General features: G+C 40.3%; 1 protein-coding gene across 1 annotated transcript; it reads left to right on the plus strand.

Moving 5' to 3' along the window:
• The first annotated feature begins 5,701 nt into the window (after positions 1–5,701).
• On the plus strand, positions 5,702–14,306 carry LOC114563293 (protein NLRC3-like). The gene is given in 7 exon segments (XM_028590138.1): positions 5,702–5,809; positions 7,010–7,193; positions 7,863–9,654; positions 9,746–9,919; positions 10,183–10,356; positions 13,556–13,602; positions 13,726–14,306. Coding segments are annotated over 7 exon segments (3,060 nt in total).
• The last annotated feature ends 1,050 nt before the right edge of the window (positions 14,307–15,356 follow it).

Raw genomic sequence — 15,356 nt, forward strand, 5'->3', positions numbered from 1 at the left:
GGCAGGTTAAAGAAAGGTCGGGCTAGAAAACAGTTGTGTGTTTTATTGTCTCATCATCTCACCTGGACTTGTAGCCGTTATATTGTCGGCTAGTGTACTTTAGAATCAAACATCAGATTTTATAAACTACATGTGTTTTGTGTCCAGGAATCTTAATGTGTAAAGTAACTAAAGCTGTAACAGATGAATGTAGTGGAGTAAAAAGTACAATATTTCTTTCTGAGTAGAAGTAGAAAGTGGCATGAAAAGAAAAGACAAGTGTGGGGGTAAAACCATGATGTGATTATGTATCAGCAAATACATATCAGCCTATTAGTGAAGAAAAACAACATTAAAGTTAGAATAAGTGGCCCATAGGTAAGGTAGCCACACTGTAATAAAACAATCCATAGTAAAACGGATAATGTTCTGGTAGAAAATTACCAGTACATTTTCCGTTAAGTTAATGGATGTTTCTGTTAATCCAAATATGGAAAATTCTGTATATTTACAGTATATGCTGTTAGTCAATAAAATGGAAAAAATCTGTAAAATTGTCATCAATTCAATTCTAATTAAATCTGTACTGTCAGATGAAGCCTCAGTTTTCTGATAAATATTGTATTTTTTTATACTCAAACAATGCTTTAATACAATGTCTGCTACCAGCACAAGACCAGATAGTGTGCTAAATGTATTAATTAAACAGCTACATGATCAAATAATCCACAACTATATAAACAAAATAACATGTTTATTTATTTTACAAGAGTTCTTCCTCTTAATGAACATCTCATTGCTCATTAACATGAGGTGAGTTTAAAAGAGTGATCCATAAGTCTTGACCCCCCATATCTGATTTAGTTATTTAAAAAAAAAACAGGCAAACACACACACTAACTGACAAAACAAGTATACTGATTTTAAGTTCCATACAATAATATGAGCAGGAATCATTTCAATGTGTGCCTGCAGAATGTGTCTAATGCATTAAGGAATATTTATTCTAAACTTGAATAAATAAAACCAAAGATGATCAAGAGAGCAAACATTGGGTCTCCTGCTGTCAGAGGACATTCTCCGTATTTCAAGCAGGTCTGAGGATCAGTGCATTGGAACTGAGCATTGTCAAAGTTCTCGCCGTGAAACTACTACAGCAGTATATAAAGTACACTGTTCAGCTGATCACCATTTCACTTTCAACACCCCCCCCCTTTCACAAACCCATGCTACATTCTCCTGTAAACACAACATATCTATGTAGAAACAAGCTGACGAGCTCAGATTAAAAGTGGAACACAAAACTTCTGTTTGAATCAAGGGGTTGTAGCTTTCAGCCCACATGTCTATTAGCATGCACTCTGTGTGTGTGTGTGTGTGTGTGTGTGTGTGTGTGTGTGTGTGTGTGTGTGTGTGTGTGTCTGTCTGTCTGTGTTTTTTTAAAAGAAGATGAAATTATCCAAGGATTCTCAAAGTTGTTAAGTTAGTAGAGAAACTTTCTAAGTGATAAGGATATGGTGCTTCAATTTGTAATCTCCTTTAACATAGGATACACTGGACCGTCCTTTACGAAAGAAAATTATATAATGCCTTCACACAATTCCTTGCAGGATAATTTAAAACTATGCATCATCATTTTGCCATTTATATTCAGCATATCTAAGAAAGCGTGCATCGGATAATTTAATACCAGCAAAAAAAAGACTTTAGTTCCATTGAGCTTGGAAAGAACAGGGATATTGCTGTACAATCTTCTTGGCAACCTCCCGCAGCTTTGCTCTTCCAGGCCTTCCATGCTCTTTACTGAGTACATCATCAATGACTGTATGAACCAGCTCTCTTCTCTCTTTAGGCTTTGGCCTTTTCTTTTCACTTAAAGCATAAGGTGGTCAGCAGATGAATGTCAGTCTATTTGGGCAGACATGTAACGGGACCCCCCCTACATAATTGGAGATCTCAAAGATGTTAAAGCCAAAGTTACACCCTTCTGTCAGACAAAGCAGGGGAAGAACTCGCCCCCATTGGACCGAGATCAAATGCTTCGAACAGTCACCTAACCGCTGAGAGGCAGCCGCCGCAGGCTGAGAATGGTGGGAGAATAATTGTGGAATTAGATCAACACAATTAAACTTGACATGGTTTATATGAAGAACACATCAGGTGCTGCTGTTGCATGACAACACTGAACCAACTGGTTCATGGGATGTTACTTTTACTTTTGCTTTCTCTGAAACTCTTTACACTTAATACTGGACCAATGTCAAAGACTGTTGTTACCATCAGTCACTTAGACAAAAAAACATGGAAAATAATAAAACCTTTTTTGTGAGTTTGAGGAAGTTTTTTTTTTTTTTTTTTTTTTTGAATTTTGCCGTTTCCATCAACATTTTCTAATACAATACTTCAAAATGCCCATACAGATACATTGATGGAAACATGACTGTGTGTCAGATAAAAGCAAGTGCCTTGCAGTGAAAGGTGGTAACTAGGGGTGGTATGGTCCATGAAAAAACATCAGAACCGCTCGGTCCGCTTGTCTCGGTTCGTATGTGACCTCAGACAGCTGTGTTTCCCTTTCGCGTGAAAGAAGAGGTGTGGACAAGTTACCAACAAAACGTACAGCGAAAGACCGTGCAAAACATTTAAGGCCGTCCTGCCAACCTGTAGACATTTTAACATCAATGTACTGTAACATGTTTTCACTCTAAAGTCGCTGAAGCGGCTGCAGTTTAGATCCTGTCGGGTTTCTGCAGCAGGCGGGACTGCTCAGTTCTCCCCGCGACTGACGCGCCCGCACACACACAAACACACACGGTGGATGCAGGAAAAAACGGAGATGAGACGTATACAGTAGGCCCTGCCGCCTACGCTCGTTATTGTAAGTGTAAGCTGGTTTGAGCCCCAAAGATCTGTGTGCCCTCTCAATTTGTAGGTTCAAGTCCGGCGGCAACTGCAGCGTGGACTTGATGAGTTGTTTCACAAAACTCGCCATATCACCCCTCTCACTTTCTTCAGGGACCTGGTAAATTCTCAGATTGTTACGGCGCATACGGTTCTGAAGATCGTCACACAGGTCAATGAGGGCCGTCTCCCGTCTCAACAGGTGTCGGAGCACCCTGTCATGGCGCCGACTAATATCTTCCGCGGCACCAGCCCTGTCCTCCACCTCTGCGGTTCTTTGCTCCAGGACCCCTACTCGCTGTTTCAAGTCTTTTACTGATTCTTCTAGCCTGGAAAGCGATGCTTTCGTCTCAGTAAACGAGTCTTGAGATTCTTTCCTTAATTCTCTCAGCTCCCGGAGAATCTCCGCCATACCTTCGTTGTCGCCTGTCTCGGCTAATGCGGGCGGCGCTCCTTTTTTTCCTTGGTGTTTCTCCTGTGATTCTTGTATTTGCCCGGTGTTTCTAGCCGGTCTATTCATACTCCTAGTTGCTCAGAGGACTTAGATTGTTCCCGCTGCATTCAAAATGTTTATAAACTTTGCAAAATAACTAACCACGACTAACTTTTGAGGGAGCAAACACCCGACACGTGTATCTCAAAACATGGCGTCACCGGAAGTCCCATGTTTAGCCATTTTGACTGAAAGGTGTTAAGTAACACTAACATCTTAGTGTGTTTTTATTATATTAGGTTACAATTAGGATAAGACGTTAATATCAGATGTATCCTTCATAGAGAAAGATGACAGAGAAGATGTGATTGAGGATGATGGGAGTGAAGACAGCAGGCAGCATGAGCGTTGCTCTGAGCACAGTGTGGAACTGAGAGCTGAGGAACTGGAAACAGGGCAGAGCAGTGCAGACCAGTTTTTGCCAGATGATCCAGGACTATGGCCAGATAAATTAACAGATGATCAGAGAGACACCATAGTACGCAGGCTGGCAAGTAAAGGTACAGAGAAAACAAACAAAATGTAGTAGTAACCACAGTAAAGTAGGCTAGAGAATGTTGAGGAAGGAGGTTTGAAGTCATCAGGCTACTCTAAGCATTACAGTTAATAGTTATTACCCTATAAACATCTAGGCCTACAGATTCATGTGTACAGAGGCCCGATTATTTTTTTTTTGGGGGGGGTGTTGAGGAACATGGGGGCCCATCAGGACTGCCTATGCATAGGGCCCAGGGTCTGGTGCTACGCCCCTGCCTGGGTCTGTCTGAGGTTTCTTCCTAAAAGGGAGTTTTTCCTCGCCACTGTCGCATATGTATGTATGTACGTATGCTTGCTCTTGGGGAATTACTTGAATTGTTAGGTCTTTGTAAATTATAGAATGTGGTCTGGACCTACTCTATCTGTAAAATGTCCTGAGATAACTCTTGTTATGATTTGATACTATAAATAAAATTGAATTGAATTGAACTGAGCCGTCTTCTGCCTTAGAAGGGGACGTATCCTTCTGATGGCAGTGAAGGAGAGTTGGTGGTCAAGTGTCACACTCTGGTTTCTAGAAGTCTGTTATAGTCAGGTCCTGGGTAGGAGAGCCCTTCCCTGGAAGGAAAATTACCTCAGTCTTGTCAAGGTTGAGTTTCAGATGGTGTGTGGACATTCAAGAAGAAATGTCAGTCAGACAGGCTGAGATACGTGCTGCTACTTGAGTTTCAGACTCCGGAAAGGAGAGAATTAGTTGAGTGTCTTCTGCATAGCTGTGAAAAGAAAAGCCGTGCGAGTGAATGACAGACCCGAGAGAGTTGGTGTACAGAGAAAAGAGGAGGGGACCCAGGACTGATCCCTGAGGAACCCCAGTTTTGAGTGGGCAGGGTTCTGATTTAAATCAGGGCAGGGGGTTGGGCAGAGGTAATCAAAGTAAGAATTTGATTTGGAGATAGAGGGGTGAAGGTGGAAAGTGTACTGGATGTGATGGCTGGTAAGATGATTTTAGGAAGTGTGGTGGAGAATTTTCCCAGTCTGGAACTTATTTTTCCCATTATTCCGACATCACATGAATAGAGGTCTGACTTTATGATGCGTTCAGATGGAGTTTCTTTTGTGATGGTTGTGGCTAGAAGTGGTAGCAGGGATAACGGGGTTGAAAGAGTGCCTAAAAAAATCAAAAGGCTGGTAGCCGAAACTAGCTAGTTAGCTGATAACTGGGGGTTATTTTAAACGTGTCTCCATTAAGGCTTTCTTTTTTGGTCTTTTCCCTCCAACTATATCTCCCCTTCTCTGCCCCTTTCCCTTTTCTAGTAGCAACCTCTTCCCCCATGAACTACCACAAGAGTCTCTCCCATATTAGTCCTGCGGAGTTGCCAGAGGAGTGCTCTGAGTTGTAGAGGAATTCCTCAGCACTTTAGCACCTAGCAGTGCCACCACTTCTCCTTGAAGAACATCCTGCTGCTACATTGGTGGGCCTTTTCGGCAGCGAGATGACCTCTCAAGCTGTAGGCCGTCTACAATTGGTCATACAACTGTCTGACATATTCAGGCCTAGCCATGACAATGGGTGAAATCGGGATGTTGTCCATAGGCCAGCTCTAGTGTGAGTTAATGCTGATTAGAACATACTGGTTCCCTGTGCTGGAACTGGATCCATCACATTAATTGCCACCTGGTCCATGGGTGAACCTACACAGTACTGAAGTAACACAGGACTGATTTATGGGGGGCCTTTGTGGGCCATACAGAAATCATCAGCAGTAGTCTTTAACATCCCTCCTGCTCTGGCCCCAAGACTGTCTGTCTGAGCTATCTCAATGTTTTTCTCTCAAGTCTGGGGGTTCCATGATGCACCTCAACATCTTCCCTGTTGAGTTCTGTGGGTATAACCACTTGCCATCTTTGCTCTCCGGTGGCTGGCTCACACCACCTCTCTTCGGTTCCCAACCCTCCCTAGTAATCCAATTGGGGTCAAGTGCTTCACACCACCACAGCATGGCAACTTTTCCCATGGTGACTGAGTAAGCCTGAGTCAAGCAGGGTGAGTAACATGAGACCTTTTAAAGGGCTTGGTCTAAAGTTTGGTGTCAGCATTTGGACCACTTACAAGTAATTCAGGGAAGGCTTACTAAGGCAGAGCAAAAGAGAATTGCAGTAGTTAAGAAAGGAGGAAATATTCACATCAATTATTATTTTATGTTTTTTATGTTGCACCATAGAGTAGCACACAATTGTGTTATATCTACTTACAATGACACTAAAGTCAATACTGATTCTGTAAAGATATCTTTTAAATTAATTATTATTTGACCAAGAGAAACCAGAGCTGAATGTATAAAACAAACAGCATTGGACTCAGGACAGAACCTTGAGACATACTGTAGATTTAGGGGATGGAGCATAGTAATGAACAATAACTGAAAAACTCCTATCTGAAAGGTAAGAAGAAAACCCCTCCAGAGCTGATCAAACATTTCCATCCAATGCCTACAATAGTACGATACAGTGATCCACTGTATCAGATGAAACACTGAAGTATAATAGAATTAATGCAGAATCTTTCCTTTTGGGTTATTAAAGAACCCATATTATGCTCATTTTCAGGTTCATACTTGTATTGATGTGGATGTTTTAGCATGGTTTAATTTTCAAAAAACACTATATTTTTGTTGTACTGCACATCGCTGCAGCACATCGCTTTTCACCCTCTTTTCCGCCTGTGTTCAGCTCTCTGTTTTAGCAACAGAGTGATACATTGTACTTCTTTACCATCTATGTAGTGAGTTGCACATGCTCAGTAGCTAGGTAAGGCTCACACCAGATAGCTGTTTGTTTGTCTAATATCAGTCAGTTACAAGGCAGGATTAGCAGGGAGACTTCTTCTAAACGAGGGCACACTTTGCGTGGTATACCTGCAGACGAGGGACATGTAAGTAGTTCTTGGGAAGAGAGTAGATTATGGTAAACTAGTGTGTGTGAGAGTTTGTCATAATATGGGCACTACCATTATATAAGGATCCATGAATCAATCTTGAATTATTATTTGTTTACACAAATGTCATAACATAATCTACAAAACTGGTCTGTTTTGATAATCCGAGTATTTTTAAACGCTAAGTGACAGTGTTATTTTTTGTATCTTTTGTATCTTTGCAGGGACAAAAGATGGAGACACCTAAAAAAGTCGTCTTGGGAATTTTAGAAGACTTGGGAGATGAGGACTTTAGAAAATTTAAGTGGCACCTGCAGGGAGTCCTAAATGACTTCCCAGCAATCCCAAAGAGTAAACTGGAGAATGAAAACAGGGAGAACACAGTGGATGTGGTGTTCCAGACCTACAGTATAAAAACTATTAATGTGACCAGAAAAGTTTTAATGAATATCAATCGAAATGATCTAGTGAAGAAGTTATTATGTCATGGAGAAGTCAACATCCCAGAACCTGCAGGTAAATCATAATCATTATGAGTTTAAAAAAAAATGGATGTAAGAAAGATACATATCTTACATACATAAACATAAACTTACATATCACAGTCTTCAACAAACATTAACTTTGTTACCAATGTCTACCTCTTATCTACAAAGATACATATGTTGTGTTGACAACAACAGAACAAGCTACCAAACATTCACAAGGTAAAGGAAATTGAAAGTGTCTCAGAGAACAAAAAATGATGAAACAAAGTTGGACTGTTTTTGTTTACTCAGCTGGTTAAAATTTGCACATACTGATGTCACTGTAAGATACTGCTTGGGGAATATTGATTTCCTCTCTAATGAAGTCATATACCTTCTGGTTTATTTGGACAATAAAGAGTTCAAAGATGTATGACTGACTCACCCAACATATCAGTTGTTTTTGAGGAATACTTGGTCATTTTACAATAGTTAACTTACTCAGGACCTCGTCGTCAAATGGGCTGAATAGATTTCATGAATACAGAAATGTGCACACTCAAATTTACCAGAACAAACCCTCATTGATATTATTGTTTTATTCATTCAGAGATTCTTGCTGCATGCCAGCAAAAAGTCAAATCCAACTTACTGAAGATGTTCCAATGTGTGTCTGAGGGAATTGCAAAAGCAGGAAACAAAACCCTTCTGGATAACATGTTCACAGAGATCTACCTCACAGAGGGAGGGGTCAATGTTGAACATGAGGTCAGACAGATTGAAACAGCATCCTGGAAACCAGACAGAGAAGAAACAACAATCACATGTAAAGACATCTTTAAAACCCCACCTGGAAGAGATAAACCAATCAGAACAGTGATGACTAAGGGAGTGGCTGGCATCGGGAAAACAGTCTTAACACAGAAGTTCACTCTGGACTGGGCTGAAGGCAAAGCCAACCACAACATCCAGTTCACATTTCCATTCACTTTCAGAAAGCTAAATGTGCTGAAAGAGAAAAAGTACAGCTTGGTGGAACTTGTTCATCACTTCTTTAGTGAAACCAAAGAAGCAGGAATCTGCAGGTTTGAAGAGTTCCAGGTTGTCTTCATCTTTGACGGTCTGGATGAGTGTCGACTTCCTCTGGACTTCCACAACACTGACATCCTGACTGATGTTACAGAGTCCACCTCAGTAGGTGTGCTGCTGACAAACCTCATCAGGGGGAATCTGCTTCCCTCTGCTCGCCTCTGGATAACAACACGACCTGCAGCAGCCAATCTGATCCCTCCTGAGTGCGTTGACATGGTGTCAGAGGTCAGAGGGTTTACCGACCCACAGAAAGAGGAGTACTTCAGGAAGAAATTCACAGATGAGGAGCAGGCCAGCAGAATCATCTCCCACATCAAGACATCACGAAGCCTCCACATAATGTGCCACATTCCAGTCTTCTGCTGGATCACTGCTGCAGTTCTAAAGAAGATGTTGAACACCAGAGAGGGAGGAGAGCTGCCCAAGACCCTGACTGAGATGTACATCCACTTCCTGGTGGTTCAGTCCAAACAAAAGAACGTCAAGTATGATGGAGGAGCTGAGACAGATTCACCCTGGAGTCCAGAGAGCAGGAAGATGATTGAGTCTCTGGGAAAACTGGCTTTTGAGCAGCTATAGAAAGGCAACCTGATCTTCTATGAATCAGACCTGACAGAGTGTGGCATCGATATCACAGCAGCCTCAGTGTACTCAGGAGTGTTCATGCAGATCTTTAAAGAGGAGAGTGGACTGTACCAAGACCCGGTGTTCAGCTTCGTCCATCTGAGTGTTCATGAGTTTCTGGCTGCTCTTCATGTCCATCTGACATTCACCAACTCTGGATTCAACCTGCTGTCAGGAAAACAAACATCATCATGGCTGTCTAAATTCTTCAGAGAAAAACCTAAACTAACACAGTTCTACCAGAGTGCTGTGGACAAGGCCTTAAAGAGTCCAAATGGACACCTGGACTTGTTCCTCCGCTTCCTCCTAGGTCTTTCTCTTCAGTCCAATCAAACTCTCCTACGAGGCCTGATGACACAGACAGGAAGTAGCCCACAGACCAATCAGGAAACAGTTGAGTACATCAAGAAGAAGATCAATGGGGATCTGTCTGCAGAAGGAAGCATCAATCTGTTCCACTGTCTAAATGAACTGAATGATCGTTCTCTAGTGGAGCAGATCCAACAGTCCCTGAGTTCAGGAAGTCTCTCCACAGCTGAACTGTCTCCTGCTCATTGGTCAGCTTTGGGCTTCATCTTACTGTCATCAGAAGAAGATCTGGACGTGTTTGACCTGACGAAATACCGTGCTTCAGAGGAGGCTCTTCTGAGGCTGCTGCCAGTGGTCAAAGCCTCCAAAAAAGCTGTGTAAGTACAGCAATAGTTAGAGTCAAATATCATAACTTAAATGCTCTGCTGTCTTTTCAACTTATTTTCTTCTTCATTATCGTCTTTCCAGGTTGAGTGGCTGTAACCTGTCAGAGAGAAGCTGTGCAGCTCTGTCCTCAGTTCTAAGCTCAGAGTCCTCTAGTCTGAGAGAGCTGGACCTGAGTAACAACAACCTGAAGGATTCAGGAGGGAAGCTTGTGTCGGCTGTACTTCAGAGTCCAGACTGTAAACTGGAGACTCTCAGGTCAGGATTCAATAAATAAATAATATTATATATTATATATATATTATATATAATAATAAAAATAAATTCGATAAACTTGTAACATGCCTCAAATTGTCTCTGCTTGTATGATTTCAAACAGTTGTGTTTATTTAGATTCAATCTCTTCCCATGAACATGTTTTAAGTTTTTTTCATTTAACTCTGTTTTTGGTACTTGAAATATCAGACAGGAATCACAGAGCTACCAGTAATGTTGATATGTGTTGTTCTGTGTGTTTGCAGTCTGTCAGGTTGTCTGATCTCAGAGGAAGGCTGTTCTTCTCTGGTGTCAGCTCTGAGGGCCAACCACTCCCATCTGAGAGAGATGGACCTGAGCTACAATCATCCAGGAGACTCTGGAGTGAAGCTGCTGTTGGCTGGACTTAAGGATCCACTCTGGAGACTGGAAACTCTCAGGTATAAACACTGGATGAACATATAAAGGATATATTTGACTACTAATAAGATGTTGTTATATTATACCCATTACAATCTCAGTAATGTGAGTTACAACGCATTTTATCTCAACATTTAGTGGTGTTTTGTTTTTTAAGAACTACAAAACATTTGGTCACAGTAAAAAGGTCTGCGGATATGTTTGCCAGATGGACATTATTTTCAGTAGCTTTTTACACTGTATTGAAAGTGAGTCACTGTGGCTGTGGTAAGAGCCAGAACCAGAGACGGTATAGACAACATCTGTGTCCCAACAGGTAACAGAACGGACAACATCTGTGTCTCAACCGGTAACGGTACATCAGCACAGACAGCGGCATGTCCGAGCAGTTGACAGATTAAAACACATCTGTAATGTTTAGGCTTGTTACACAATATATTAGCATTAGATTTTATCAGCGGTGGAATATAACTATAACGTACTTCATGACAATTGTAAGGTACTTTTAATTGAGTGTTCTCATGTTCCCCTTTTCACTTCTACTCAACCACAATTCAAAGTCAAGGAGGCCTATTGTACGTCTTCACTATTTATTTCATAGCTTTTGTTACTTTGCAGATTTAGATTAATAACACAAATTAATGAGTAAATTATGATGTATTAAAGTGGATAAAGATGAGACTTTATTGATCCCGTGCCATTAAAATAACATTTTACCTTTTGCCCTAAGGATATATACAATTTGCTGAGGTCGTCACACTGAAAGTTGGCAATATGATAATTGATGAACTATGTTTAGTTCATTCATTATCATATTGCCAATTTAGGGTTACCCCCATCCATATTAATGCAACCTTAGCTCATTCTTCATTAAGGGGAGACATCCCAAGATAAACCATCATTTTTCAATTTTGAGATTTTGGGCAATTTTGCCATGTCTTCTTTCAGACTATTGGGAAGAAAACATCCAAAATACACATTAACATGTTCATTTTACACTTTGTCTATTGCCTTGAACTTTTTCCTAAATTCACTAAAAGTTAGCATTAGATAATGCCTCATTTGCATATTTAAACATAACATTTCAAAAAACTTATAACACAAACATATATATGTTAATGTAAGTAATCAGCCTGGGAAGAGGCATGTGCTCTATCTGTTAGTCAAAGGTTTTTATTCACCTGTAATGTCTAATATTTTATAATCCATATCTTTAAGGATGTTTTCTCTAAATGGGTTCACAAATCTTCACTTCAGCAGCACTTACACACATCAACTGTTCCAATTTCACTCCTATCTATATTCTGAAGGGTTTTAATAAGGGGATTGTTCAGATATCATTCATAGCCTGATACAGGGGCGTAGCACAAGACCCTGGGCCCTATGCATAGGCAGTCCTGATGGGCCCCCATGTTCCTCAAAACCCCCTCCCCCCAAAAAATAAATAAATAAAATAAATAATAATCAGGCCTCTGTACACATGAATCTGTAGGCCTAGATGTTTATAGGGTAATAACTATTAACTGTAATGCTTAGAGTAGCTTGATAACACAACATTTCAAACCTCCTTCCTCAACATTCTCTAGCCTACTTGCTTGTGGTTACTACTACATTTTGTTTGTTTTCTCTGTACCTTTACTTGCCAACTTGCATACTATGGTGTCTCTCTAATCACCTGTTAATTTATCTGGCCATAGTCATGGATCCTCTGGCAAAAACTGGTCTGCACTGCTCTGCCTACTTTCTAGTTCCTCATCTCTCCTTTCCACACTGTGCTCAGAGCTCCCTGCTGTCTTCACTCCCATCATCCTCAATCACATCTTCTCTATCATCTTTCTCTATGAAGGATACATTTGATATTAACCTATTATCCTTATTGTAAATATAATATAATAACACACACTAAGATGTTAGTGTTACTTAACACCTTTCAGTCAAAATGGAAAAACATGGTTTGCTTTAATTTTGATATACGCTCACCTTGTCTCCAATCCAAAGAGGAGGATAAGGGGTTGCTACTCCACTCTGTGACAGTTTCTGAAACTGAGGGCCATGTGTTTCACAATGTTAATGTTAATCTGCCTCTACTAAATCTGACATAACTATAATGTTGACATGATATGTATCTACCAATGAGCTACCGAGCTACCTATGACACTGATTAGCCTATTACTGCTAATTATAGACATTATATAGCCTATTAATTTAAAATTAAACATGTTTTAAATTAGGCTATTACAATGGTGTGTTGTATGCAAACAGCATTGTTAGTGTTTATGTATTTAGCCTTTACCTCAGATTACATGTATAACCAAATTATCATTCAAAAGTGCATGTTCTGTTCTTTCAATCGGTTGTCTCAGTTTTTAGCACTAATGGTCGCAGAGATACTCAAGCAGTTTAGCACCATGGATTTCGTTTTTCTAGTTTGTGCTCACCTTTTTTTGAAAATAAGTCAGTTACCAATTGTTTCATTCTGTTTTATCTCCTTCTCTCCTTCTCCTGTATTTCCTTTCTTTTTGGTAACCTGATTTGGCTTTCTTTGAGAAAGACATCAGAAGTTTGCGCTCCACCAGATGCTCAACTGAACTAACATAAACAAAATGCGTGCAGATGGACTAAACCATTTGGTGCATTAGCAACGGGTGATTGAGACTTTAGGTAGTCTTTTTTGTATACAAAATGTAGTGAGTCAATCAACCAAATTATTCAGCCAATACACTAACTTTACATTTGATCTGACATGCATTATGAAATTTTATTGGGAAATAAAAATATCCAGGTAAAATAAAATATATTCCAGACTTTTCAAGGGCCCTCGCTCCCCTTGGGCCCTGGTAATCAGTATTGGTTTTACCCCCAGTCCGACGCCCCTGGCCTGATATGTTACATTAAACTAAACACAAAAATAACTAAAAACATGGCAAAATGGATTTTTTATGCTGTTGACACCATGTTCTGATTGATGTGGTAATAGCCCAGTTTGTTCTGAAAAAAACTGATGTTTATAGATTGACTATGGACAACAGGGTTGATATTTTACAAGCTTTTTTAATCTCTACAGAGAAAGGTCCATGTACATTAAAACTGGACCTTGAACCTACTTACCTCAGAACAAGACTTTTGAAATGCATTTCTCCAGCTTTCAGACTGTTCCTTCATCAGTGTATAATGTGTGAAAGTGATGTAATACACCCCCCGCCCCCCTCTTCCTTTCAGTGTGGAGCCTGCTGGAGTCAGATGGTTGACACCAGGTCTGAGGAAGTGTAAGTCTGTTTCACATTTCATTCATGGAACTGTGACATCACTCATTCAACCCTCTGATGTCATCATCAAAGTGCTGATTGGTTAATAACTGCAGCTCTGTTGTATCTCCTTCTCTCTGTCAGATTCCTGTGAACTCACACTCGACACAAACACAGTGAACAGAAAGCTCAAACTGTCTGACAACAACAGGAAGGTGACATTATTGAAGGAGGATCAGCCATATCCTGATCATCCAGAGAGGTTTGACTGTCCTCAGCTGCTGTGTAGAGATGGTCTGACTGGTCGCTGTTACTGGGAGGTTGAGAGGAGAGGAGATGTTGAGATATCAGTGAGTTACAGAGGAATCAGGAGGAGAGGATACAGAGATGACTGTGTGTTTGGATGTAATGATCAGTCCTGGAGTCTGAACTGCTCTGATGTTGGTTACTCTGTCTGGCACAATAACAGAAGAACAGTCCTCCCTCTCTCCTCCTCCTCTATCTCTGGTAGAGTAGCAGTGTATGTGGACTGTCCTGCTGGCTCTCTGTCCTTCTACACAGTCTGCTCTGACGTATTGATCCACCTCCACACCTTCAACACCACATTTACTCAGCCTCTTTATCCTGGGTTTGGGTTTAGGTTCTGGTCATATGGTTCCTCAGTGTCTCTGTGTTCTGTGGAGGACGGAGAGTCTCCTCCTGTGAAGAGAACCAGAACCAGTTGAGTCTGATCAGGATCATCAGCTGATGGTAGTGAGGAGAATGTGGGGATGATTTCCTGAATGGATTAGATTCTGCTCCAAATAGCTAAATGACATGTAATGCTCTTCATCATCATCTCCAAAAGCTGCATTCAGCAACCACCTTGCTGCTTATCTGACAGCTTTAGTTCCTTCATACATTCAGATTATTAAAACTAAATACAATCAGATAATAAAAGATGATGTATTATTACAGATTACTAGCTGCAATATTAAAGTCATCAGTCATTAGAAACCAGTAATATCATGCTGATTATTCTGCAGAATTACCACTTTTACTTTTGGTACTTTGAGTATTTTTATGCTGATACTTTTGTACTTTTTATAATTTCTACAATGTGGTATCAATACTTTAACTTGAGTACTTTGTAGTATATTTTACATTCTTATTTTTGATTATGATATCGTATTTTTATTTTGTTATAATTCTAAGAGTCAGTCAGTGTTGTCTACAGATTACAGACAGACAGACAGACAGACAGACAGACAGGCAGACAGACAGGTCTGTGTAACATCAACTCTAAATATAGTTTAACCTCATTTACATGAAATGAAACCCAATTTAGGAGTAAAATGTATAGAAATGATGACTCATGGTGACTCTAGTTGAGAGGATGTAATAGTTGTAAGTTTATGAATGATATATTTCATGTTCTTCAACATTTGAAATCAGTTTAAAGAGATTAGTCTCCATCTGGTGGAGAGACTCAGCAGCACAGAGGGGGAGGTGCCTGATGGGAAATGGAGGATCCAACACTCACAAGTTTCTCATGCTTCATTTTTCTTTCGTTTGTTGAAGTTTTTGGCATTTTTGTTCCTTTTGTGTGACCTTACTGTTGCTGTTTACAAGTTCTGGTTGTTTTTGAATGTTGAAGTAAATTTTTTTAAACTTGTAGTCACCTATCTCAACGTTTCTGTTGCTTCTTTAACCTTGTTGTTCCTGTGTCTCTGTTGTTGACATGGAAGATAGATGTACATGTTGCTGCTGACCTGATCAAACAGCTTCAGAAAATT

This window comes from Perca flavescens, chromosome 10 (assembly GCF_004354835.1).
Source record: "Perca flavescens isolate YP-PL-M2 chromosome 10, PFLA_1.0, whole genome shotgun sequence".
Classification (NCBI taxonomy): Eukaryota; Metazoa; Chordata; class Actinopteri; order Perciformes; family Percidae; genus Perca; species Perca flavescens.